The sequence below is a fragment of the Sus scrofa genome, chromosome 14 (assembly GCF_054392235.1).
Source record: "Sus scrofa isolate SSC_HxYL_T2T_F1_AM1 chromosome 14, Sscrofa_HxYL_maternal_Yorkshire_Landrace_v2.0, whole genome shotgun sequence".
Classification (NCBI taxonomy): domain Eukaryota; kingdom Metazoa; phylum Chordata; class Mammalia; order Artiodactyla; family Suidae; genus Sus; species Sus scrofa.
The window spans coordinates 149975650-150003338 of record NC_139396.1 but is presented as its reverse complement, the minus strand read 5'-3'; the positions used below and the strand labels follow the sequence as shown (position 1 = coordinate 150003338).

Sequence of the window (27689 nt, the reverse complement as noted above, 5' to 3'; positions counted from 1 at the left end):
CTGTGCCTCAGTACCTGGCACACAGTCATTGGACAAAAGTTTGTGGTAAATAAATGAATGAAGAAGCTGCCAGAGTCACTGAGAGATTCTAAAATATACAAATGCCAGGCCTCACCTGAAATGAGCTGCATAGGAATTGCTGGGGGGTACACTCAAGACTGGAGAGGCTTCTTTTTATTTATTCATGTAATTTATTTTTATTTTTTTGTTTGTTTATATAGGGGCTCCCCCACGGCATATGAAAGTTCCCAGGCTGGGGGACAAATTGGAGCTGTAGCCAACTGGCCTACACCACAGCCACAGCAATGCCAGATCTGAGCTTTGTCTGCGACCTACACCACAGCTCACGGCAACACTGGATCCAAAATCCACTGAGAGAGGCCAGGGATCAAGCTCACATCTCCTGGATACTAGTCAGGCTCCTTACCACTGAGCCACAACAGGAACTCCTGGAAGGGACTTCTTAAAAGCTGCATACATGCCTCTCAATCAGAGAAGGAGAGAGAAGAAAGTGGAGTCAAGACAGCCTCCCAGGCACATGGCTTGAGCAACCAGCAGGCTGGGGCTGCCTCTCCTGAGATGGGGCAGAGCAGGGCCCAGGGAGGAGCTAGCGCTTCCTCTTGGACTTGTCTGGGGAGAGGTCCTGGGGACGCTGTTGAGGCTGCAGTTCTGGGGTGAAGTCAGGACTGGAGATGGAGTTTTCACTCACCAGAGTGGCTGAGGACAAAGGAAGGGAGTGGAGACAGGGTCCCCTGAGGTGTAGCCCTGGAGCCCAGTGATGTGGGCCCAGCGAAACAGAGCAGCCATCAGCGGGAGCGCCAGGCACGTGGAGTTATGGAAGCCAAGAGAAAGACACAAACTCCGGCTGGGGACCTTCATACACCCCAGGTGAGATGCTCCCCCTCAAAAAAGCAGCAGCTAGTCAAACCCCAGGGGTCAGCAGAACCACAGGGGCCGCCCCTGCCAATCCTCTCCTCTCTGGAGAGACCCAGAAGCAGGTTCCAGCCAGGACTGGCACTCCCCTCAGGCCAGTGACTCCTGGTCCCTCTCTCTGTCCCCAGAAGCCCTCCCAGGAAACACTAGGCCTCCTCCAGCCCCTTCCCAGCGGAGCCTGCCTGGCCCTGAGCCTCCCCCACTCCCACTTAGGGCAGTGGTTTCACTGAGAACCACCCGGCAGCAGCTTAGAAACAGAAAGCTACCCACAGCCCCAATAACACAGCCAGCATCATGCCAGGGCCTCCGATCCATCAGATTTCAGGTGGGACAGGGCATCTCCACATCGTAGAAGCTTCCGGGTATCTTTCTTAGCAACAAAAGAACCATCCAGGGTGACGGAACGGGACACCACCTGTCAAGTGGCTGAGACAAGTGGTAATATTTCAGGCACTGACATGAGCTTGGCAGGACATGGAGTTTGAGGGACACCGACAGCCGACCGAGGCGCCCTCTCTCAGGGCTGAGCCAGGGTGAGGACAAGAGTCTGAAGAGACCTGTCTAGAGGGCTGGTCTGGGGACACAGGTTCGCGCTGCTGCTTCCGCCGGTGTCTGCGGCGAGGACAGAAGTCCGAGGTGTCCCCCCTGAGGGCCACGGGGGAAGACAATGGTCTGAGGCTCTCCTTCCTGGGGAGACCACCAAGTCGGGGTATTGTCTGCTCGCTCAGGTACCTTCCCGAGAGGCGCCGGGTGGCGGGTGCACCACCTGCCGGTTATGGAGCGCGGGGCCCACGCGGTCTTGTGGCGCCACCTGGTGGCCGCATAGGGAAGGACTCAGCTTGGGATCCGGAAGTGACAGGAGTGCCCTTAAGCCGCGGCTGTTCTCCTTGGCATCTGTGCACCCAAGTTCTACCCAGAGTTCTCCCATCGGTGGCAGACACCGCGAAGTGTGGATGGAAGGATTAAAAGAAAGAAGAACAATGAAAGTGAAAAAGACAAGCAGTTTATTTGGGCAGCTCAGAGTTTGGAGAGGAACTAGTTACCATCCTGTAACAGATGAAGGGATTACAGAGAATGCAGGGGGAGCATGAGGGAAACCAGGAATCAGGCGACACTACCCAGAGGAGGGGACATGCGGCCTGAGGCACGGACTTAAGTCTTCATCAATCCTAGAAAAGAGAATCCTAGCTGCAAGAACAGCTAGTGCGTGGTTCTCAACTCTGACTACACACTAGAATCAATTGGGGACCTTTTCAAAAAAGCCCAGATGGCACCCACTGACCAGTGACTTGCGAATCCCAGGGGGAGGGAGAGGGGGAGACACCTGAATTCTTTGAAGCCCCCGGTGTCTGAATACCAGGCAAAGTTGAGACCCACCAAACAAAGGCTCAGAATGATGAATTTACATTCCTGCCTGGGATGCAGGAGTAAAAAGCCCCAGGTGGATGGAATAGGGGGTGCCTGAAGCAGAGAGGCAAGAAATGAGGAGCAGGAAGGCGTGCTGGGCCATTTCCTCAGAACCACAGAAGAATACCCACTAGCAAAAGAAATACATATTATTTGCATAATTCACATTCCTGACAAACTCCATGCTTGCATTTGAACAGGACTTTTTTCTTTTTCTTTCTTTTTTTGTTTTTTGGGTTTTTTTTTTTTGTCTTTTATCCTTTTAGGTATACACCAGCAGCATATGGGGGTTCCCAGGCTAGGGGTCTAATCAGAGCTGAAGCCGTCGGCCTACACCACAGCCACAGCCACACTAGATCCCTAGATCAGAGCTGCATCTGCCACCTACACCACAGTTCCTGGCAATGCCAGATCCTTAAGCCACTGAGCGGGGCCAGAGATCGAACCCGTTTCCTCTCATGGATACTAGTTGGGTTCGTTAACCACTGAGCCACTACAGGAACTACTGAACAGGACTTTCTACTGCCTCGCCAAGGGAGTGGCTGAGAGACTCAATACCACCTATAATTAGCTCCACATTTCTGAGGATGTGCCTGATTGTTTCTGGAATTCTCTTTGAGCCTGAAAACAGCAAGCACTCAATGAATGTTGGCTGAACTGTCTGATCAGGTACTCTCACTTGAGTGGCCAGTCTTGATGACCTCTGGGTTCGAGGGGCTTTGCTGCAAGGAAACTGGACTGCTGTGACCTCAAGGACTCCAGAAGCTCCATAGAACCCACAGTCCCAGGGGCTGCTGACTGCAATTCCACATCCTTCAGCGATTCTTTGTCATGTTCCATTTCCTGTATCAATACTATTTCCTGAGGTAGGTCTTAAAGAACTGAAAGGGTTCAGAAATGAATAGTTATGAGGAAGAGAAGGAAAGATCCAGAAAGGAAGGCCTGTGACCCCTCTGAGAGCTGGCCCTTGGCACTGGCCAGAATCTAAGACAAAACAGAGAGGCCTTCAAAAATAGGCGCTTCCTTTCTTTTCAAACTGGAACCTCCTGGCACTTTTCACCAGTTCTTACAATTTTTGTTCGAAGCCTGGGAGCAGAGTTCAGCCTTTCCTTAGGAGCTGCCTTATCTAGCCAATCACAGGACACACGTTGATTTTTTTCCAAGATTCACTCAAAGAAGCAGTCAAGACAATTCGATTCTTTCAAAGAGACACTTCTCACAACTGACCAGGAAAACAGAGACCCTTGTACTGCCCTGTACCTGAGCCAACCAGTTCATACACTGGTTTAACACTCCTCTCGCAGGCTGGAAGTGACTCTGAGACAAGGATTTGAGTGCAAGTGGGTTGGCCGGGGGTGGGCCCAAGACAGATGGAGACACGAGACAGGGAAATGAAGGAGGCCGGTCCAGGGCACACTCATCACAGGTGAGGCTCGATTCCACTGGGGAACTTGGGGAGACAGTGTTGAATGTGGCCCAGGGTTATCCCGTGGGAGCCACAAGAAGCTGGGGCCATATGTCCACCCACTCCCATGGGTCACTGGTTCAGCGACAACTGCTCAGCACTACCAGCCTGCCCTGCACGTGCCCACACTTTAGTGGCCAGAGAGAGTCCTCAGGCAAAGGGAGCTGGGGTACCAGGCCATATGGGTGGACCGCCTCTAGCATTTGCCACCAGATCCCCCTCCGTTCACATGCTATTCATAAAGGATAGGTTCCCAGGCTCCACCTCCTGAATGTGGCCCTTCAGCTTGGAGACCTGCTGCAGATAAGGGAATAGGCCGACGCAAGATGTATGCTGTCTCCCAGAAGGTGGATGCTCAGACAATGGCCTGTGGCAAACATCTGCCTGCACAGGTTAACCATCTACAGAGATGCCCTCTGCTGTGGGACTCGACGCCCTACCCCTCCCTTAAATCGTGTAACCCTCCCCTCCTTCTTTATTGTTCCCACCACAAGTTCCCGCCACGGATCCTTTATAAGCCTAATATCTCCTTGACGTTGGGGCTGGCACCATCGTGAGCATCTGTTTCAGTGGCCTTAGTAAATCTCTCTTGCTCTACCGTCTTGGCCCTGCGCATTGCTCACTCGGCAAACGTAACAATGAACCCTCCAAAAGGGTACCCACCAGCCGAGCGCCAACCCTTCCCAGTACCCATCCAGCCACATAAGCATGGACACTGGTATCAGCCACCTCATTCCGGAGGTGCCATTGCCAGCACGGGCCGCTTGGTGAGAACACGGGTCTACGAATTTGGCGATCAGGAAATATCCCAGGCCCCGGCGAACACAGGTGGCAGTCCCACTCAGTGCCATCCGTGCATTTGACAAGGGCTGGGATGAGGCTGATCCCATTAACACAGTCATTTAAGAAAAGGTGGCTCAGATGAGCCGTGTCATTGAGGGAAAAGGAGAAGCAGCTCAGGAGGATCTGGATTTAGCTGAGAGTACAAATTGCAAAAAAAAAAAAAAAAAAGTAATTTTTTTTCTCATGTTGCAAGAAATCCAGTGACATCTGTAAGATGGTTTCATCTACATAATAGGTGGGGCTTTTGAAAAAATGAAGACGGGACAATTCATTGGACTTGGGGAGATGGTGACAACTTTTTCTAATGTCCTGATAGCTGCATAATGTCCTGGGGTTGCATGTCATGCCTCGAGAATGAAATCGGCCATCACGCAGGTTGGGTCTCCGAGGTCTCAGGTGACAGGCTGCAATGCCACCAGTTCTAACTCCACTGCCCCTAAAGAGGACAAGAGAGCCAGCTGGGCCGGCGGCATTGTCACATGAGAGCCAATGGAGCCTTTGCTTTTTAACAGGAGGCTGAAACTTCCCGTTTGCAAAGAATAGCCTGAGGCTTTCGTGGATGTGGATCAGCCTGTTTCGCACCAGCGTGAAAGCAGTGTACACCATCCCCATCCAGTGATGATGTAAATGGAGATGGGCCGGAGGGAGTGAGGGAGTCTCACACCACGTCCCCAGGCCCCGTGGTGGTTAGCGTGACGAAGCGGAAATGGAAGGCGTTCTCGAAGTCCAGCTGCTTCGGCCAGATGGGGAGGATGGCGGCCGCACAGGAAATGCAGGCGAGGACCACGGGGGTGATGACGGGGAGGGGGCTGTCCAGCCCCTCCAGCGGCTGCCCCAGGTTGCTGATGATGGAGGAGGAGAGCTGCCTGCACATCATCTCGGGACACGAGGTGCTCCTCTCCCTGGTCCTAGAGGGGCACGTGCGGTGTGTTTTCTTTCTCTCGTGCTAGAAGTTTCTCAAAGAGCTCCACGCTGCTGCTTGGGACTGAGGAGCCGCTGCCAAGTTTGGGGCCTTGGACGTTTTGGGCGTTGATGACAATCCTGGGGGGATGTCCACAGGCCTGGTGTCACACCTGCTTTTACAGGCGTCAGGAGCACCACTTGGGAAGGGGGCAGGAGCAGAAAGGGAGTTCTAGAATAGATTCTAAGACCTGGATAAGATGGTTGCCAGGATGTCACCTATGTCCATGAGGACCAGGAACATCAGGGGGATGACAAAGAGGGCGTAGAGGATGCGCAGGTACCTGCTGAGCCTGGTGACAGGGGTAGATGTGGCTGTAACCTGAAAGAGAGGACAGGGCTTGGGCTTTTGGTCTGCTCTTCCCCTTCCCCCTCAAAGCAGCTCCTTTTTTGTGTGTGTCTTTTTGTCTTCTCTAGGGCTGCACCCACAGCAATGGAGCTTCCCAGGCTAGGGGGTCTAGTCGGAGCTGTAGCCACCAGCCAATGCCAGAGCCACAGCAACGTGGGATCCGAGCTGCATCTGCAAACTACACCACAGCTCACGGCCACACCGGATCCTTAACCCACTGAGCAAGGCCAGGGACCGAACCCACAACTCATGGTTCCTAGTTGGATGTGTTAACCACTGAGCCACGACAGGCACTCCTCAAAGCAGCTTTAAAGAGACCTTCTATCATTTCCTTTCCTGGGCATGACATTTTACACAATGCATTTAAAATTCATATTTATCTTGGAGTTCCCTGGTGGGCTAGTTAAGGATCTGGTGTTGTCACTGCCTCTCTTGGGTCGATAGTGTAGTGTGAGTTCAATCCCTGATCCAGGAACTTCCATTTGCTATGGGTGTGCCCAAAAAATATACATATACATATCTATCTTAAAACATTCACCTGGAGTTCCCATCGTGGCTTAGTGGGTAGCGAATCTGACTAGGAACCATGAGATTTCGGGTTTGATCCCTGGCCTTACTCAGTGTAAAGATGAGGTGTTGCCGTGAGCTGTGGTGTAAGTCGCAGACGCGGCTCTGATCTGGCTTTGCTGCATCTCTGGCATAAATTAGACCCCTAGCCTGGGAACCTCCATATGCCACAGGTGCAGCCCTAGAAAAGGCAAAAAGATAAAAGACAAACAAACAAACAAAAAAATTCATCTGCTGTTAGGGCTGCTTTGGTGTGGGGAGCAGGAGGCAAAACCCTACCTCTCTTTAGAAAAGGAATAACTCATGTCCAGATATTTGGCTTGGCAGGAGAAAAGCACATGCTTGGGGGTGAGCTGACTGCCTTTCCTTTTGCCGTTTCTGAGCCTGCAAAACTGGATGGGCCTGGCTTGCCTGCAGGGCCTGGATGAGCGAGGCTGAGAGGGTAGGATGTCTCTGCGTCCATACCGGCCACCTCCACCATCCTCCACCAAGGCGGTGTGTTTTTGTTTTGTTTTCTTTCAGGTTCCCAGGCTAGGAGTTGACTTGGAGCTGCAGCTGCCGGCCTATGCCTCAGCCAAAGCGATGTCAGACTTGAGCCTCGTCTGCGACCACAGCTCACAGCAACACTGGATTCTTAACCCACTGAGTGAGACTAAGGATCAAACCCATGTCCTCCTGGATACCAGTTGGGTTTGTTACTGCCGAGCCACAGTGAAACTCCACCGTGTCGTTTTTTGCTTGCTTTATGGCTACACCCACAACATGCAGAAGTTCCCGGGCCAGGGATTGACTCTGAGCCTCAGCTGCTACCACTTGCTCTGCAGTTGCGGCAATGTTGGATCCTTTGACCCACTGCACTAGGCCAGGGATTGAACCTGCGCCTCTGCAATGACCTGAGCTACTGCAGTCGGATTCTTAACCCACTGCGCCACAGCAGGAACTCCCAAGGCATCAGTTTTTAAGAGGCCTCCCCTGTCTGGCTGGGATGTCTGCCCTCTGTGTTTCTATATAAGAAGCACCTATGGGCCCATGGTGTGAACAGCGGTGTGCACAGTACTGGGACAGTGGAAAAGTGGATAGTGAATAAAATACAATCGCTGCCCCGCCGAGCCGCTCGTGGTTTAGTGGATTAAACAAACATGGTCACAGACGGTAGCGAGATGTTGACAACCCAGCATCAAGAATCTTAGTCCCAATCCCAGCTCTGCCATTTAGTGCAGTTAATACCCAGCTCCCTTGCTCACATGTTCAGGGTTTTTGTGTTTTCTTTTTTTTTTTTTTTTTTTTTTTTTTTTTTTTGTCTTTTTAGGGCCACACCCATGGCATATGGAAGTTTCCAGGCTCGGGGTCCAGTCAGAGCTACAGCTGCCGGCCTACACCATAGACACAGCAACTTGAAATCCGAGCTATGTCTTCAATCTACACCACGCCAGAGCTTGACCTACTGAGCAAGGCCAGGATCGAATCTGTGTTCTCATGGATATTAGTTGGGTTTGTTACTGCTGAGCCCCGATGGGAACTTCCATTTTCAGGTTTCTTATCTGCCAAATGGGGATGACAATCCCTGCTTTGTATACAGAGCAGCTGGAAGGACTACAAGAGGCCAGAGCCACACACACAGTGGATATGTCATTCCTGGGAGGTTCTTATTCCAAAAAAGCTGGTTTTTGAGCCTTTACTGCGGGAGAGATATCAACCAGCCTTCATTGGTAGGTGTGGTTATCACCATCACAGATGGGGAAACAGAGGCTCAGAGAAGCCAGCCTTCAGATGGGGAAACGGAGGCTCAGAGAAGTGAAGCCACCTAGCAAAAAGCACATGGTGATGGAGCGGACTTAGGGGCCAAACTCCCAGGGCTGTCCAGCTCCTCCACTGGGTCAGGAGCACCAAGGGGGTGGGACCCTCCAGCCACGGGGACCAGGTCAGCCACGGGAGCCGTGAGCTGAGGCCCCCATGCTCTTCCACGTCCCCTTCCTCCATCCTGAACCAAGCAGGGCCCTGTGGGGTTCCCAGGCGCAAAGCCTTTGTGCCCCTCCCCGCATTTCTTGTTTTTTAGGGAATAAGCTTCAGTCTCTACCACCCTCCCTGAGTTCCAAAGGGCAGGTTCCAACAGTTGCTAATAAGAGAAGGGAGGGGATACAGAGACCAGGCAGGAACCCTCACAAAACAATAGCACAGCCTTGAGGTGGGGTCCTGGCTCCCCCTCAAGAGATACACAGAACAATAGCTTTGAGCTCTTCTGCAGAACTAAAAGCCCCAACAAATGAAAGATGCTAACTACGTGATGAAACTTTTTTTCTTTCCAGGAAGGAGGAGGACCACCAGAACCAGTCCTGGGGCCACTACACACCAGCTGTGAAGAATGCAAGCTTTTACCTACCCCAATCCTTATCTGCACCCCTGTTTTCCACTCCCGACTATAAAACCATCTTCTATTCTCTCCCAAAGGAGGGCACAGTCTTAAGGGCATTAGCTTGCTGTGGCCTCCTTTGCCTGGCAAAGCAATAAAAGCTATCTTTTTCTTCTTCATCCCAAACTCTATCTCCTGGGAGCTCCCCTGTAAATCCAACTAGGATCCATGAGGATGGGGGTTCGATCCCTGCCCTTGCTCTGTGGGTTGGGGATCCAGCATTGCCATGAGCTGTGGTATAGGTCGCAGATGTGACTCCAATCCTATGCTGCTGACAGCTACAGCTCTGATTTGACCCCTAGCCTGGGAACCTCCATATGCCATGGAAAAATAAAAGCAAAAACTCTATTTCCATGTTTCTATTTGGTACAGGTGGGCAGAAAGCTGAGTTTCAGCAGCAATCCCCTGGCCCCCAACCTCCTGTCTATAGAGGGGCTGGAGCAGAGGGAGGTCAGACCCCACAGTGCAGGTCATTGGCTCTTCTGGAGAGGGCAAATTTAGTGCCTTCAAACAAAGAGGGCGAAGCTTGCACATTGAATGCCAGTGTTTCATTTTTTGATGTCATGAGGGATGATTAATACAGAAAACCCCAGCCCAATTATGTAAATTAATTGGAAGGCAATTCCTAGGTTGGCTAAGCCCCAACCTCCTCCAGGGCTGCGGCCTCCTGTGCAAACTCTGGCCTCAGGCTCTGCCCTGCAGGCACACACAGGCCACCAGAGTCCTGGGAGAGAGCTGTGGCCCTTCTCATCAGCTTGCATCTGGCCCAGAGCCCTCCACGCCACCCTGGCTGCTTCCATGAGGTACCATTTGATGGCAGGAGCGGTGAACTTGCCGCATTCATACTATCTGTGCATACTGAGCGCTTCCTGTGTGCGCTCACATGCAGGCAACAGTGGTGAGCGAAGCAGAAAATGGGGTTCAACCTGGCTGAGCTTTGGGTTTAGCAGGGAAGGCAGTAATGAATCAAATAGCACCCTAGTGAATATGCAGTTACAGGTGGGGAGCAGTAACAGGACATAAAAGATGAGACCATTGCATGAAGGATGAGAACAGAGGCGTTGTCCTGGCTGAGCATGGAGCACTTACTCTGCACCAGGCTCTTGGGGCGGGGGGGGGGGGTGAGGGTACAATGAGGAACGACAGAGGCCCCGCCCTCTGGGAAAGGGAAGCAATGCCTTGAACTCAGCTCCCCCCTTCTGGCAGGACCTAACAGCACCAGGATCAGGAGTGAGCCCGCACTGGAGAAACCTCCCATCAGAAACCAGGGCTTGCTCTGCGGGGTGGGACTGGCTGAGAGAGTCTCCATCCTCTTCGTGCCTTCCCTGTTCCCTGCAGGTGTCCAGCAGCTCCGGGCCACCCCTCAGGGAGAGGAGGTTGCAGAAGTGACCTCAGGGCAGCACCTTGACCGGCTTGTTAGTGAGAGCCCGGAACCACTGAGGAGATGGCAGGGGGGTGGGGTCTCAGGAAGAGGGAGGAGGTGGGGGACAGAGGGGACCCTGGATAGAATGCCCAGTGTGCCCAGGACCAAAGGCTTTCCCAGAACCTGAGGCTTTCAGTGCCAAAGCCATGGCAGCCCTGGGCGCATGAGGGAGCTGGTCGCTGTAGCCAGGAAGGAGGAGGCGGTGAGATTCTTGAGCAGAGAAGAGGAGGAGGGAGGGGGCCTGGGGCCTCTTGTTGGCTAGGGGAGAGGGGGAGTTCAGAGAGGCTGGCATGGAGTCTTGGAGGAGCCCAGGCCCCACATGACAGCAAAGATTCCTGACCCCCAAGCCTGTCATGGGCCCCCCACTCTATAGGAACGTCAGCAGCAGCCATGAGGTCACAGGCAGGGGCCACCCTGCTTTCCAGATGTTGCCTAAGCCCCCAGGTCTCATGCACCCCTAGGAAAGTCAGGAGAGGCTCCCCAGTGGAACCCACTCCCCACCTCCAGGATGGAGTCCAAGGGTGAGGTCTTCTTAAAGAAAAGAACACTGCATTTCTTACAGGACTTATGGAATACAGTGACTTTTAGAGTCTGCGCAGCAGAACCCCTAATGTGGGCAACCCCATTATCACTACATTTAGTGGATGAGGAACAGGGAAGTCAGGTGACTTGTTGGGGTTGCACAACCTGCAGGCCACAAGGATGTGCACCTCTTGCCTGAAGCTCTCTTCCTACTCAATGCTCTTTGGCAAAGTAGAAACAAAGTCTTTGTGGCTGCCTCTGGGTGGAATATGTTTGCAGTCCACAAGATGCGCCACGTTCCAGAGAATGCGTCAAGGAAGCAAGACTCAGAGCACACACAGCCCCTAGGAAGGAAGTGAATTGACTCCCAATGACCAAATGTTGAAACGCGTCATGGAAAATCATATCAGTTCTCACAATGCATGTGCATATGCCAATCTCATCAGCCACTCCACTCAGCCTGTGCATATTCAAGAGGCCATGCACGTTGCTTCCTAATCCAGGTGGACTGAGCTGACCAGGAAATGACTGCGGACCGACCAACCTGGCACCAGGCAGGGGTCCCCTTTTCAGCAGCAAGGCCAAGGGCATTACAGGGGACCCAGAGACGCAGGACAGGAAGCAGTATTACCAGGAGGACCATTATTGATTACGGTCAGTGCAGAACCTCCCGCAGCCTCCTCTTCCAGTTGTAATTAGTGGATGGCATGATGTCCTAATGGTCTTGTACCAGGAGAGGCAGCATCGTATTCTTGGGATAGAAAGGAAACTAATGCATTTCCATTACATTAGTGGTTCAGACCCTGAACTTCCGTTAGAAACACCTGGAGAGTGCTGAAAAATACGAGGCCCAGGCGGGATTTGAGTGGCGTGGGGTCCAGGCAAGGTGGGGGAGGGGCATTAGGTCAGTGGTTCTCAACAGGGGGCAATTTTGCCGCCTAAGGGACAGTTGGGGATATCTCGGGAATGTCTGGAGACATTTTTGGCTGTTGCAACTGATGGAGACAGCAAGGGAAAAGCAGGTGCCGCTAGTGGGTAGAGGCCAGAGACACTGCTAAACGTCCTGCAATGAATGCACAGGACAGCTCCCACCACAAAGACTCCTCTAGTCCAAGATGCCAAGAGTGCCAAGGCTGAGAAACACTGCTTTAGATCAGCACTTTTTTGTTCTTGAGGAAAAAACTAACTCAACCCCAAATTCTCAGCCCCTTTGCTTCCAGTCACTGCCTTATAACTGCTGCTTCCCTGTAACTGTTGTCCCCTCGAAGCTTTCCCTTGAGCTGCGGGGTCCCTAAACAGGCCAGCCGTGCCCGGCTTCTGCCTTGCTGGCCACAACTTTCCTCTCCAGAGCCCAAGCTCACTGCTGAATGGGGCAGCCACATCACCGACCTACTAAGGCTGTCGTGAAAATAAAATTATGCATGTAAGGCATATTGACACCGGGCCTGACAATAGTAGGTGCGCAGTAGTGCTCAGTAGTGCAGCCATTAAGTTATTGCCATTCTTTCCGCTCCGTATGGGTTCCTGCCTTTATCAGCATCTGGGGAATGAGACCGATTCTGAAAGAAACCACGAGGGGGCGCCCTTGGACACAAGCATGTGCCCATTTACAACACAACGTTGCCGCACCCTGGTTGTCACTCCAGCAGCTACTCCCCCATCTTTCCCTGGAATGCCACTGCTCCCCACCTGATTTAGGGACAGATCCGATTGGTCTAAGTCAGCCTGGTAATCTAATCTCCTTGCGAGGGACTGGCTTGGGGGTGGGAGGCTTCCAGGAAGAGGTTTCTTGCTGATTACGACAGCCAGCCCTTCCTCTGTCTATGTGACTATGCCTGGCCTGGGCATGGACCTTAAGGGCCATCTTGTGACCCACTGAGAGAGATGGACAGAATCTGATGGTCAGTGTCACAGGTGAACTGCACATCAACCAGCCCGACAGCTGTCTCCCGGGACTTCTGACTTTGAGGGGGGCGGGGGTTGTGTGAGAAACATTTTCCTTGCAGTTTAAGCTAGCTGGGTTGGGTTTTCTGTTGGTGGCAGCTTAAAGAATCCTGGCTGCCGCTGATACAGCTGATCCTCACTCTGACCCTGAGAGACAGGTCTGGGAGGAGTTATAAATTAGGGGACAGGGCTCAGAAGGGCTACACTGCCCACTGGAGGTCACAGCTCTGGCCCGAGGTGGCTGAGAGTCGGTAGCCGGCCACTGTGCTCCACCCACCCTCGCTTCCACGCGTGAGCGGACCTCAAGACGACGGCCTTTTGAGGCCAGCTCCCCACTCCGGGTACCAGTTCTCTCTTAAACTGATGCTCTCTTGAATGAAGATGGGGCCCGAGTCCGTTTCACCGGCCAAGAGGGGCAGGGGCTGGGCAATGGGTCACACTCCTGGTGGGGACGTTGACCCGGGAGCTCCTGAGCTGCAGCGGAGTGGAGCTCTACTCCTCCGCTCCTGTGGCCCCGCCCCCAGCGGGGGCGGCTCCTGTCGGGTGGGTTTGGCCCCTCCCACCTGGCCCACCCTTTGTTCCTTGAAGGTCCTCCAATGCTGGCCCAGGCCACAGTGCCCAAGGGCAAGACCAGCCGTCCCTCATGGCCCACCAGCCTCAGTGGTCTCTCCCTCAAGCGGACCTTGAAGCTCCAGAGCTTGGCCTCTGGCTGGAAGCTCTCTCAGCGGTCTTTGCCGGGTGGATCTCTACAGATGCTTCTGCTCAAATGCCACTTCCACAGACGAGCCCCTCCGACTCCCCACAAAGCAGGACCACCCTCCCCATCCTGTTTCACGCTCTTCCACAGCCTGAGTCTCTTCTCTTGAGCTAAGGCCCCATCAGACTCTGGGGCCGCACCCACCCAAAGGAAGGGCGCTCTTCCCTAATTCACACAACTGGGCCCGGGCGGCTCTGTTGGCTGCGGTCTCATGAGCACAGGGTCGTTCTCCACAACCATTTCTTGCGCTAAATGAAGTGAACGTTCCAGCATCCCCACCAAGGGCCCCTGGCTCCCCCACTCCCTTCTCCCACCCCCAGCTTTCTCTCGCAGCCCTGCCCTTGCCCTGGGACTTACCCACCGTGCTGATGACTGTGCAGCAGAAAAAGAGTGAGCTCAGGAAGGACCAGTCTGCAGAGCTGCTAAACCACTGGGGCTTCTTCTGCAGCAGCTCCTGGAGATCCTGCTTCCTGCCTTCCTCAACTTCAGAAAGACGACCAGAGTGAGAGAGAAGGCTCCACCCTTGAAGACAGGGTGTGCCCAGGTGAAGGGGGGGTCTTCCCTAGGCCACGTGCACACCCCCTGCCGGGTGGCCCTCATCAACACCAAAGGTAGCTCTCCAGACTTCTTTTCAATGCCCACAGTTTAGGTCCTGCTCCAGCACCTGGAGAGAATAGGAAGCCACCTAGCCCCAGGTGACAAGCCCCCAAAAGAGATGCCCACAGTAGCCTGGCCTGAGGTCAGCCAAGGAATTGCTCTGTGGCCTTCCGGAACTTTCTGAGCCTTGCAGAGGGGCCTACTAACAGCTGCTCTGTCTCTCTCACTGGAATCTTGTGAGCTGAAAGGAAAAGGCTTTAATGAAATGCAGGCAGTCGATGACTGCAAACTCCTGGAGGCCCTTAAGCCTGGTGGAACGTGGTGGTCATACTGAAATCAGCTGCCTGAGGATGGCTGGGAAACCTTGGTAGAGGGAGGCTTGGGGGCCCTGGTTCTTAGGGAGGTTCCCAAATGGTTCCTTTGGCCTAGCAGCCAGAGGGGTTGGGATCCCAGAAGCCCCCTGCCAGCTGGTACAGTTGTAAGAGGATGTCACAGAGCCTTGCACACAGTAGGAAGTCACTCCTCATTTGAATGGGCACCAACCTAGGCGTTCAGACACCCGCCACCTAGATTCCAGCTCTGACCCTGACTGGTTGCTGTAGCCATAAACCACGCACAAGAGGCTTCTTTCTGAGCCTCAGTTTCCCCACTGGAGAGGCAGCATGACATGGTGGGTGAAAAGCTCTGGCTTTGGGATATCAATGCCTGGGGTTGAATCTCTGGCTCCATTTTCTATGGGTGCCCTTAGGCAAGTTAATTCCTGGTGCCTCCATTTCCTGATCTGTAAAAGAGGGACAAAACACACCTGTCCCCTAGGGTGGATGCGAGGATTAAGTGAGATAGTGCATGGAAAGCACTTGGCGCAGGGTCTGCACTTACTGAGCATTTTAATCTTCAGGAAAAGTTGGTACAAAATGGGGATGGACCAGCTCTGTTTTCCCACATTGTTCTGTGCATCAGAATCACCCAGGAAACTTTTTAAAAATAAGATTCCTCTGGAGTTCCCATTGTGGTACAGCAGAAATCAATCTGGCTAGGAACCATGAGGTTGCAAGTTTGATCCCTGGGCTCACTCAGTGGGTTAAGGATCCAGCGTTGCCATGAGCTGTGGTGTAGGTCACAGATGAGGCTCGGATGTGATGTTGCTGTGGCTGTGGTATAGGCCAGCAGTTGTAGCTCTGATTGGACCCCTAGCCTGGGAACCTCCCTATGCCAAGGGTGCAGGCCTAAAAAAAATTAAAAAAAAAAAAAATAAGATTCCTAGCCCAGCCCCAGAGATTCTGATTAAGTGGGTTTGGGGAAGAGCCTGAGAATGTATATTTTAGACAGGCCCCTTGGAGAATTCTGGTGTGTGGCCAGGTTTCGAAAGTCTTGAACTTGTTGACCGTCTAGACCCAGTGACAGTTAAAAGTGTCCAATGGCAGATGGCACCTCAGATCCGCTGAGTAGGCACGTGTCTGTCTGGCACAGATGCAGACAGGAGGAGAACCCTCCACGACCCTGCCACCTGTGACCTGCCTCTGGTCAGCCCTGCCGGCCAAAAGGACCTCCCACAGCAAAGTCAGAGGGGTTGTTCGCAACCCAGCTGAGGTCCTTGTGTACCAGGACCTTGTGTACCTGGTTGTCCCCTGACTTTTAGAGCCTGTTTTCCCTTTTTCTTATTTACTCTCTATTATTTTGATCTTGCTCTGTTGAATACATCTTTGCCAGCTTTGGGGGACAGAGAGAATAATAGAAATAAGTGTCAGATACAAATGAACAGTAATAAGGATGTATATAAAGTGCCTTGTGCCTCTCAAGAGGTTTCAGGTCTATTGTCTCATCTGCTTCCCACAGAGTCCCTATGATTGGCAGGCCTGGGATTATGGGCCTTCTGCTCACTGGCAGACTGAGACCCAGAGAGGGCAATTGTTCTGCCCCAGGTCACACAGGAAGCCGGGAAAGCAACTGGGACTGGAAAAAGGACCCAAATTCTTGTCACATCCCCCTCCCCCACCCCAGAGTTCCATCATGAAAAAGGCCATTTGTTAGAAAAAGGAAGAGACTAGGGGGAAGGCTGCTATCTTGGAGGGTCCAGGCCCAATTTGGATTGTCCCTTGAATTCTAGTCCCTGTAAACTGAGTCATGGGGTGGGGCAGGCAATTCTGAGGACCAGCCTAGGAACCTCCATCTCCAGAGCCGGCGACCCATCCACCCCACCCCTACCTCTTCAAATCTCCCAAAGTCCATTCTCCCCATAGCCTTCCCCCTCCCCGCCCCCCAAGGCTGGGAGCTGAGGCAAAGGGAAGGGAGCCCCTACTGGGTGCTCAGAGCCTTTCCTACATTCTTTACAGCAACTCCGAGAGGCTGTCCATTATTCTCCCCTGATGCACAGAGGGGAAAACCGAGGTTCAAAGAGAAGTCACTTGCCCAAGGCTCCCCAGGAATGGGGAGGATGCAAGCAGAGGGCTCCCAGACCCAGCCTCCTGCAGGGCTGCCCTCTGCTCCCCAGGGGCTGCCTCCACCCACAGAGAAAAGGCCTGCCCTTCCCAGGTGAGCCACCTACCTGTTGTGTTGCATCCCAAGAAGCCACAGAGCTTCTCCAAGAACACCTCAAACTCGGGGTCATCTGCCTGCAGGTCGTGGCTGCCCTCAATGGCTGAGAAGAGGGTGGCACCCTCTACTGCATAGGTCACCAGGGAGCAGAGGAAGCAGAGGCGAGGGAAGAACTTCTCCAGGGCCTCCAAACAGCACCTTCTAGCCACGGGTGGCCCGGTGGCCTCCATCCTCCCAGGAGCGGGCAGGACAGGAGCTGCTGGAACAGGCAGGAGCCCAGAGGCCCCGCCAGGAGGAGGAGGGGGAGTGCCCCGAGAATGGCCAGGCTCCGGCGCTAAGTGGATGGTGCCTGCCCTTCCCTAAGGACTCGGGAATCAGCTTGTGCTCATCGAATTCAGTTCCTGCGAATTTCTCAGATAGCGCCCCCCCAAAATGATATTGATCCACCTGCCTGGGGCTGTGTGAGGAATGCGCGGTGGTTGCTTTGGGCTTTGGCCTTTCCCATCCTGAGGTTGCCCTTTGGACTTCCAGGTACCAAATGCGACTTTTGGGTTTTAGCCAAGCGATTGTCCTTCATGGGGGTTGTCTGTGGACAGGTGGAAATAACAGTAATTAGTGCAGCCAGAGCTCCACAGTTTACAAAGGGCCCTTATCCTGTGTGGATCTCATTATTGGTCGCAATTCTTCCTTCTCCTGTGCCCTATCCAGCCTTGTCTTGGCCTCAAGGTGGGCGGAACATACACCCTGGCTTTTTAGAGTTGGACTAAGCCATGTGACTAGTTCCAGCCAATCAAGTGTTAGCACACCATCAAGATGTAAGCAGGGGTTTGAAATGAGCAGGTGTGGTTGGACTTGCTCCCTTGTGATCTGTTTCTGCAACAAGAAGAAAAGGTGCTGCAGGTGGTGGATGTGAAGATGTGTGTGGTTTCGATACCACTTCATGAAAGTGTTCTCTGTGCAGCTTGGAGGAGACTGGTCCTTGAGAGGCTCTAGCCACTCCTTCTTTCAGGGTTTGTCTCTGATTTCAGGCCCTGTTCTCCAGGAAACCCCTGTCCAATGACTGAACAAGGTGGAGATACAAGGGCTTACTCATTTCTGCTGCCTCGAGACTCCTCCAACCTGATATCTTTGTTCCAGAGCTCTCCATTGGACTGCCAAAGGTTTTTCAGGCCTGTATCGTGATCTGAAGGCTCCCATTGTCCCATCCTGCTTCCCCCCACCCAATGTCCCAATAAATAAAACTGTTGCCTGCCTCACTCTCTTTGTAAGAGTAAGCATCTTCACAGAGCATCCAGCATCCAACCTGCAATAGTGGGCACCGGAAGTGGTCTGAGAGAGCAGGATCTTTTTTTTTTTTTTTTTTTTTTTCTTTTTAGGGCCACACCTGCAGCATATGGAGATTCCCAGGCTTGGGATCAAATTGGAGCTGTAAGCGCTGGCCACAGCCACAGCCGCAACTCAGGATCTGGGCCGCGTCTGGGACCTACACCACAGCTCACGGCAACCCCAGATCCTTAACCCACCGAGTGAGGCCAGGTGTCAAACCTGCATCCTCATGAATATTAGTGGGATTTGTTTCCACTGTGCCACAATGGGAACTCCTGACAGAGCAGGATCTTATTGAGCAATGGGATACTCAACACCCACTGGTAATGCAGTGGTGTGCAGACAGCTCTTGGCTCGAGGCAGCTATCCAATTGTCAAACGTTTGCCAGTGGCGAGCTTGGATGGTGTGCAGGTGCAACAATTCAGGCATTTAAAAAATAGGGAAGGAATGATAAATATAAGCATAAGTTTGGATGGTTATTATGAAGTTGCACTGATCTCCTGAAGGCAAACTTAGAAAAGGAGGTTAGCAGGACAAAGCACAGCCTCCACTGCAGCTGGACTCAGACTGCAACTGATATTCGTAGTCTCCTTACTTCACTGTGCATTCTAAATTCCCCTTGCCCTGTGCCACACCTTTTACTGCTCTCAATGGCTTACCCAAGGGCATGACCCAGATCCTCACTCCTAAAAGGTCTGAGTCTTTTGTAACCATGGCCTTTTCAGGTTGGAGTTGCCTGGGTATGTTCATCCACAGACACACTCAGTTAAGAACTAGGTCACCTCATTTCCACCCATATTCTTCCCTGCCATCATTGTGCAAGTGTTTTAGTATTAGGCAGAGTGATTCCTCCTACCTTATTTGTCTTTTCAGGATTATTTTAGCTATTTTAAAGCCTTTTTAGCTTTAAAACAATCTTATCTATGTCTATATAAAACCTCACTGGGATTCTGATAGGAATTGCATTAAATCCATAGATTGATGTGGGGAGACATCTCACTGTGTTGAGCCCTCTAATCCATGAACATGGTCTGTCTCTCCCAGCCATTGCTTTTGAACAAAACCTGAATGTGCTCCCATCATTCTTTACTCAAGCCAAGAATCAACATTTTAAGATAAGAATGCATAATTATTATGTAATGCCCTCTGAGTGCTGTTTAATGAGTTTAGGGGCAGCGTTAATGGATGAAATTGTTAGATGATGGTGGTCAGAAAGTGTATTTGTACTCCTCTTTTTTTTTTTTTTTTTGTCTTTTTTGTTGTTGTTGTTGTTGTTGTTGTTGTTGTTGCTATTTCTTGGGCCGCTCCCGCGGCATATGGAGGTTCCCAGGCTAGGGGTCCAATCGGAGCTGTAGCCACTGGCCTACGCCAGAGCCACAGCAACGCGGGATCCGAGCCGTGTCTGCAACCTACACCACAGCTCACGGCAACACCGGATCGTTTAACCCACTGAGCAAGGGCAGGGACCGAACCCGCAACCTCATGGTTCCTAGTCGGATTCGTTAACCACTGCGCCACGACGGGAACTCCCCTGTACTCCTCTTTTTTAAATCTCTTTGGAAAATGTGTTTCAAACATCTAGAATAGTGTAGAGAATAACAGAGCCTGTGTACTCCTCACCCTTGACGATAAGTGTCATGACGCTATGCATCTTCTGGAGGTTCAGACAGGTTGCCGGGAAGAGTGGGAGCCTGTGATGGGCCACAAACTGACAATAAGTGAGCCCCAGCTCATTGGCCAGATTATCTAGTTGCATGTAATTCAACTATTCCTCAGTTTTGGCTTTTAGTCAGTGTACAAGAAAGAGTCTTTTCACTACCTTTGGGCCAATGCAATGCTGGCAACAGGAATAGGTTAAGAGCCCACAAGAGAAAGGGACTCTTGTAGATAAAGTCAGGGCCATGTCATCTAGCCACCCCTCTCCTTGGTGGTGATCTGGGTTTCTTTTGTCTCTAGGAAGGAGAAATTTTCCTGCAATACCATAGGTTATCCAGCCCCCTTTCCTAGGGAGGAAGTGAGACAGGGTAACAAGAGACCTGCCTCTCCCTGAAGCCTAAATCTCTCTCCTAATGAGGCATCAGATGGACATCAGTCAACCAGCCAACAAGCACTTCCTGAGGGCCTGCTAAAGACTAGGTGATGTGAGGGCAATTAGGGTCCCTGATGTCCATCAGAGAGGATGGAGATACTTAAATATAGTGAGGGATGAACTACAAAGTGATATCCAAACACTATGTGGCTTATGGAGCCAGAAGAAAGAGTGATGCTGTGAGGTGGAGCAGCCCCAGCAGCCCTCATGAAAGAGAAGAGTTCAAAAGGTATCATAGGATCAGTTGAATAAAGGCCAGGTGAGAGCAGATCAGTGATAACAGACTGAACTAAAGTCAAACTCTCTAGTTCTGGAGGTGGGATAGAGGTAGATGGAAATAGTAACACAGATTTTCCCCCTTCTAAACAAGTGGCCTCATGGCGCAGTGAAAGGAATCCAACTAGGAACCATGAGGTTGCAGGTTCAATCCCTGGCTTCGCTCAGTGGGTTAAGGATCCAGTATTGCCAAGAGCTGCGGTGTAGTTTGAAGATGCAGCTCAGATCTGATGTTGCTGTGGCTGGCAGTTGTAGCTCCAATTTGACCCCTAGCCTGGGAACCTCCATCTGCCATGGGTGCAGCCCTAAAAAGCAAATAAATAAATTAATGAATTAAACAAGTAGCCTTTTTTTTTTTTTTTTTTTTTTTGGAGAACACAATGAGATGGAAATTGCACACATCACTTCTGTTTTCATTCAGTTGATGACAACTTTGTCACAGCCACACCCAGGCTCAAGGTCATCCAGAAATTGTAGCATCTAGAAGGGGGCCATTGCCCAGGAAGAGGGGGGGGAGTTGATTGTGAGCGAACAACCGTCTAGGGGCATAAAACTCTGAACTCACCCAATCTCATCTGTGAGGCCACAACTGACCACAACCCCACCACCAAAGCAAGGACATCTTGAGACTTCTGCTAAGTCACCATTCCTATGGATGGAGTTTTTGAAAGGGCTTTCATAAAATCTCCTTTTGGAGGTGACTTCTTATTATAGCCTGCCTGCTGGTTGTTGAGCAAAGAATGAGGAAAGTCAAAAGATAAAACACATATGAAAGTGTTTGGGGAAATCTAAAGCACTGTATAAATTCATATGATCCAGATGCTAGAGGGAGCAGACAATTGCTTTAAGATAAGTGTAACTAACTTGTTAAAGAAATAGAAGAAAAGATTGACAAACGGATGAAAGAACAGTTTCAACAGAGAATCTGTAAGTCTATAAAAGACAATTAAAGAGATATTCTAGAATTTAAAATTAAAATATATGAAATGTAAATCTCATTGAGAAGGAGAATATGAGGCATAGATTGGGATAAGTATTTGCAAAAGATGTGCCTGCTAAAGCATTTATCCAAAATATATACATAGAACCCTTAAAACTCAAAAAAGGTAAAGAACAACCTCATTTTGCAATATATGAGTATCAAATCAATGCATTGTACACCTTAAACTTACACAAGGTTTTGCGTCAATCACATCTCAATAAAGCTGAAAAGTGAAATAAAAGACAGTCAATAAGTACAGTCAAGATGGAATAATGGGGAGTTCCCATCTTGGTGCAGTGGAAACAAATCCGACTAGGAACCATGAGGTTGTGGGTTCAATCCCTGGCCTCAATCAGTGGGTTAAGGATCTGGCATTGCCATGAACTGTGGTGTAGGTCACAGACGTGGCTCGGATCCTGTGTTGCTGTGGCTGTGGCTGTGGCATAGGCCAGCAGCAACAGCTCTGATTAGACCCCTAGCCTGGCAACCTCCATATGCCATGGGTGTGGCCCTCAAAAGACAAAAGACAAAAAAAAAAAAAAAAGATGGAATAACAGGGATAAGATTTAGAGGGGAAAAACCACTAGGTTTTTTTCTTACCAGGAAAAGAAAAAAAAAAAGACACTAAAACAGTATCAAAAAAACACAAAAACTGACTATCAGGCAACAAAAGAGAGTGACCCACAAAGAAAAGAATAGACAAATAAAAAATAAAGAGCAAGATGATAGACTTAAAACTAACCATAACAATAATCACATTAAATATATATGGTTTAAACATTCCAATAAAATGGCATAGATTGTCAGATTGGATTAAAAAGCAAGACCCATGGGTGCAGAAGGCAGAAGTGGGTACCCAGCTCTGAGGGGGTGGCTGCTGCCTGGCCCAAGAAGGATCACCCAGGGACCCCAGTACCCATAGCTGGTTTGTGAGCAGCTTGCTCCCGTAAGCCAAGGTCTCCAATCTGAGGCAGTTGGGAACAGGCCCTGGTTCAATGCCTGCTGGTAAAGATGGCATTAAATAAGCATTCCATGCCAATAGAAAAAAAAAAAGCCAGACCCAACTAAATGCTGTCTACAAGCAATACACTTTAAACATAAAAACACAAATAGGCTAGAAAAATGGAGAAACATATACTGTGTTAACACTGGCCAAGGGAAAAGGCTACAATGGCTATAATAACATCAGATAAAATAGATTGCAGAGCAAAGGATATTACCAGAGATAATGAAAGTCAATTAATAATCATAAATGGGTCAATTAATCAAGAAGACATACAATCTTAAATGGTTTTCTCTTAATGACACAGTTTCCAAAAAACATGAAATAAAAACTGACAAAATTCAAGAAGAAAAAAAATCCATTATTATACTCAGAAATTTCAATACCCCTCTTTATTACTTTTTTTTTTTCTTTTTAGGGCCACACCTGTGGCATATGAAAGTTCCCAGTCTAGGAGTCAAATCAGAGCTGCCACTGCCAGCCTACACCACAGCCACAGCAACGCTGGATCCGAGCGGCAACCATGACCTAGACCATAGTTCGTGGCAACGCAGGAAACTTAACCCACTGAGTGAAGCCAGGGATCCAGCCCACATCTTCATGGATACTAAACAGGTTCATAACCCACTGAGCCATAACAGGAACTCCCTCAATACTCCTCTTTAAATAACTGATACCTGGAGTTCCATCGTGGAGCAGTGGAAATGAATCCGACCAGGAACCATGAGGTTACAGGTTCCAACCCTGGCCTCACTCAGTGGGTTAAGGATCTGGCATTGCCATGAGCTGTGGTGTAGTTTGCAAACGCTGCTAGGATCCTGCGTTGCCGTGGCTGGGGTGTATGCCGGCAGCTATGGCTCCAGTTAGACCCCTAGCCTGGGAACCTCCATATGCTGTGAGTGTGACCCTAAAAAAGCAAAAAAATAAAAAGAAAGAAAAAAAGAAGATGACTTGGGCTTGAACGGCACTGATAGAGATGGATTTAAGAGTCTTTATTCCACCCACTCTGAGTCACATTTTTTTCACATTTATACTTCTCTAAAATCAAGACATATTCTTCAATCAATAGCATCTTTCAATTGCTAAGGAAACAGCTGTGAAGTAGTTGCATGGCGAAAACATTCCTTTGATACCTTCTGGTAAGATTAATTACCAGTAACAAAACATCTTAGATTTGATGAAATGTGGATATAATCATATGTGGGTATATTTCAGGCAGAATTGTCAGGATTTGGTGATGGATTGAATGAGGGGAACGAGGGAGAGGAAGATATCACAATTCAGGACATTCGAAGATGGAAGAGTAGCAGATTTTGAAAAAAAGAGATCAACATCTCACTTCCATTCGAAGTAAGTTGGAGGTTCCTGTATGACACACAAGTGAAAAATACCAGAAGGCATTTGGGTATTTAGGCTGGAGCTCAAAAGAGGGACGAAGACTGGTGATCTGCGATTGGGCGGATGGCATACGATGGCACATGAGGATGGCAAAGGACTCAACAAGACTTCCCAACACATACAGCGTGAGCAGAGAAGATGGTCCATGGCTGAGCCCTGAGAAACTCCAACTAACGGGGCGGAAAAGGAGAAACCTACAAACCTACAGGAGCCACTGGGGTCAGGCAGCCGGAGCAGTATGTGGGAAGTCACAGGGGAGTTCACCTCTGAAGCCAGGGCAGCCCAGAGTAGTCAGCCCTGACCAGTGCTGCCGACAGAACAAGTGAGATGCTAATGCATCTGCATTTCAGCACAGAGAAAATTCTGGAGGATTATACTTACACCATAACCAGAGATGATCTCTGATGGCTGGAATGCAGAGCTTTCCTTTTTTTAGTTTTATTTTCCAAAATTACATATGTCTGTGATTATTATTATTATTATTATTATTATTTTGCTTTATAGGGCCACACCTATGGCATATGGAATTTTCTAGGCTAGGGGTCGAATCAGAGTTACAGTTGTCAGCCTAAGCCACAGCCAAAGCAATGTGGGCTCTGAGCCTCGTCTGCAACCTACACCACAGCTCATGGCAAGGCCAGATCTTTAACCCACTGAGAGAGGCCTGGGATGGAACTTACAACCTCATGGATGCTAGTCTGGCTCATTACTGCTGAGCCACAATGGGAACTTCTAACAATTTGTTTTTTTTTTTAAGTTTCATATTTTTATCTTATTATTCAAAGTGAGAAAAAATTAGTAAATATATTTACACCGGTAGAAAATCTGCAATATTTTACAGCAATTTGACATAATTGGTACATTGTTCAAGAAACTTCACATATTTTATAAATAGTAGAAAATTATTACTCTTGGGCAGTTTTTTTTTCTCCTTTTTTTAAAATACTGAAGAGTTCCCATCGTGGCTCAGTGGTTAATGAATCCGACTAGGAACCATGGGGTTGCAGGCTCAATCCCTGGCCTTGCTCAGTGGGTCAAGGATCCGGTGTTGCCATGAGCTGTGGTGTAGGTCACAGACGAGGCTCTGATCCAGCATTGTTGTGACTGTGGTGTAGGCCGGCAGCCACAGCTCCCATTAGACCCCTAGCCTGAAAACCTCCACATGCCTCAGACGCCGCCCTAGAAAAAACAAAAAAAAGACAACCCCCCCAAACAAAACAAATACCCTCTCTCTTTCCTAGATCATCATTAAAAAATAAAATAAAATATTGATATTTTTGCTGTAAAATTCAAGAAAGAATATAGAGTACTGTAGTAAGTATGCACACACCCCCCAGAAATAACCAATATTAATACTTAAAATATACTCGCTTTCGGTCATTTTCCTTACTTATGTATTCATGAAAATTACATGGGTTTTGTGTGTGTGTGTGTGTGTATAGTGTGTCCACAATGTGTGTCTTTTTTGTTTGTTTGTTTGCTATGTTTTCTTAGGGCCACACCTGCAGTGTATGGAAAGGAACTTCCAACAATTTAAAAGAAAAAACTAATAAAGCAAGTTTGCAAATCATATCTATTTTGTGGGGGAGGATGCATGACAATGAAAAAAATCCCAGAAGGTGTTCAATACATTTTAATTTTCCTCTCCTCCCCTCCTCAGGCTTTGCAGTTTGAAAGGAGCCTTCCAAAGAGGCAAAGCCCTCGGAATGGTTTTAAGAGAGGGGTTGAATTTCTGATATCTCAACCAGCAAGGAGAAAAGGCCTGTTTGAACAGAGGACAGGTCCTTTCCAGACCCTGAGATCATGGCACAGAGGGGTCCAATGGCATTGCCCACAACGACACTGTGCCCACACGCTCTTTCCCTGACCCTGCGGAAGAGGCTGAAAAGGAAACTCAGAGTTGCCTTGAAATCTCAGCACAACTTAGAGTCATCATTCTTCTCTGAGATCTGAATGTTTCATAGCTTAGACAGGCCCAGCCATTCAGAAGGTGAACCGAGAGCCAAACACTGAAAAGAGCGAATACCCTGCTGGCGATTTCTCCAGTCTGACGTTCATTTCTGAGAATGTTCCTTGAGGTGAATAATTTATGCCATTATTGATTCACATTCCTTAAGAGGCCTGGGTTAGAGGAGGCTGGAGGTCTCCAAGTGCAATCTAAGTGCAAGTCCGGCTTCCCCACAGGCACTTCCGATCGTCAGGATGCTTGGCTGCCCTGGCGCTGTGGTTTGAAAGTTGTCCAACGACGCTCGTCCCACAGCGCCAACACATTTGCACCAAGATCGTGAAAGTCCTTGATGCAATGTAACTATGAAAGAGAAAAAGTAAATTAAATATTAAAAACACTCCTAGCCCCTTACAGAGAGAAAACAAGCCATTGGGATGGTGAGGTATAATCGTTCCCCTTCCTTACTCTTTGCCTCTAATACCACGATACAGCTCCACTCTGTCCTGTGACTTTGTAGGGCTCCCAATAGAGCCAACGACTCTTACATCCCTTCTCCACTAAAGATGGGCTTGGCCATGGGACTTTGGCCAATGAAATGGCAGCAGATGTGATGCCGGGAGAGGCTTTTAATGTGTGTGCATAGATCGGTTTGGTCTCCTGGGCTCCTGCTATGCACCTTGAGAAGAGCATCTATCTCTGAAAGGTATTTCCCAGACATGTGGAGCCAACCAGAACCCCTCACCCCAGACAAGTAAAGTCACGCCAGCCAGCTCACAAAGCTGCAACAGATCTGGGAGAATAAATAAAGAGGTGGTAGGAATTATTCTCCATCAGATGCTGGTGGAGATCATCTTCCCCTCCTATGACACATCATTCTGAAGTCTCAGTTTATTAAAAAGTTAAACAGGAGTTCCCACTGTGGCACAGTGGTTAACGAATCCGACTAGGAACCATGAGGTTGAGGGTTCGGTCCCTGCCCTTGCTCAGTGGGTTGAGGATCCGGTGTTGTCATGAGCTGTGGTGTAGGTTGCAGACGTGGCTCGGATCCAGTGTTGCTGTGGCTCTGGCATAGGCCAGTGGCTACAGCTCCGATTGGACCCCTAGCCTGGGAACCTCCATATGCCGCGGGAGCGGCCCAAGAAATAGCAAAAAGACAAAAAAAAAAAAAAGAGTTAAGCATAGACTTACTATATGACCCAGAAATTCCACTCTTAGATATATACCCTCAAAGAATTGAAAACAGGGACTCAAAAACAAATTTGTAGATGATTGTCCAAAGAAGCACTATTCACAAGAGCCAAAATGTGAAAACAACTCAAATGGCCATCAGTGGATGAGTGATAGATTCGTAATAGAATATTATTCAGCCATAAAAAGGAAAGAAGTTCTGATACATGCTACGACGTGTATGAACTTCAAAGACCTTACACTCAGTGAAAGCCAAATACAGAAGGACAAATACAGTAGGATTCCACTTCATTTACTAGAATGAGGTAAATCCACAGAGACACAATGCAAACTGGTGGTTTCCAGGTAACTGGGGATTGGGAACTGGGGACTGGGTACTAACTGCATAGGTACAGGAGTTTTCTTTGGGAATGATGAAAGAAAATAGACGGTTACGTAACATCATAAATTCCACTGAATAGTTCACTTTAAAATGGCTGATTTTACATTTTGTAAATCTTACCTCCATAAAAAGAAGAAAGAAAAGGTTGTCTTCACACAAATGGGGTGTTTAATACCTACAAGTGCCACCAGGGCTTAGCGTCATTTCTCTTTTTAATGAATCCACTCTGGTGAAGCGTACCAAGTCTCAGAAGTTGGCACATTTTAATCTGTGAGTCAATTTATGAGCGGATTTAGGTAATCTGGCTGTAAATCTACTTAAAGATTACTTCTAAATTACTAACTTGAAGTAAAGCCAAGGCATTAAGGGGGTGAATGACTAAGG

At 49.6% G+C, this 27689-nt stretch overlaps 1 protein-coding gene across 1 annotated transcript; it reads right to left on the bottom strand.

The window, feature by feature from the left end:
• Positions 1-607: 607 nt before the first annotated feature.
• On the bottom strand, positions 608-16942 carry KCNK18 (potassium two pore domain channel subfamily K member 18). Its single transcript, XM_084997504.1, is given in 12 exon segments — positions 608-717; positions 1430-1699; positions 1977-1980; positions 4465-4685; positions 5128-5256; positions 5259-5303; positions 5306-5564; positions 5566-5783; positions 5786-5912; positions 5914-5930; positions 13938-14063; positions 16723-16942. Coding segments are annotated over 12 exon segments (1746 nt in total).
• Positions 16943-27689: the final 10747 nt, after the last annotated feature.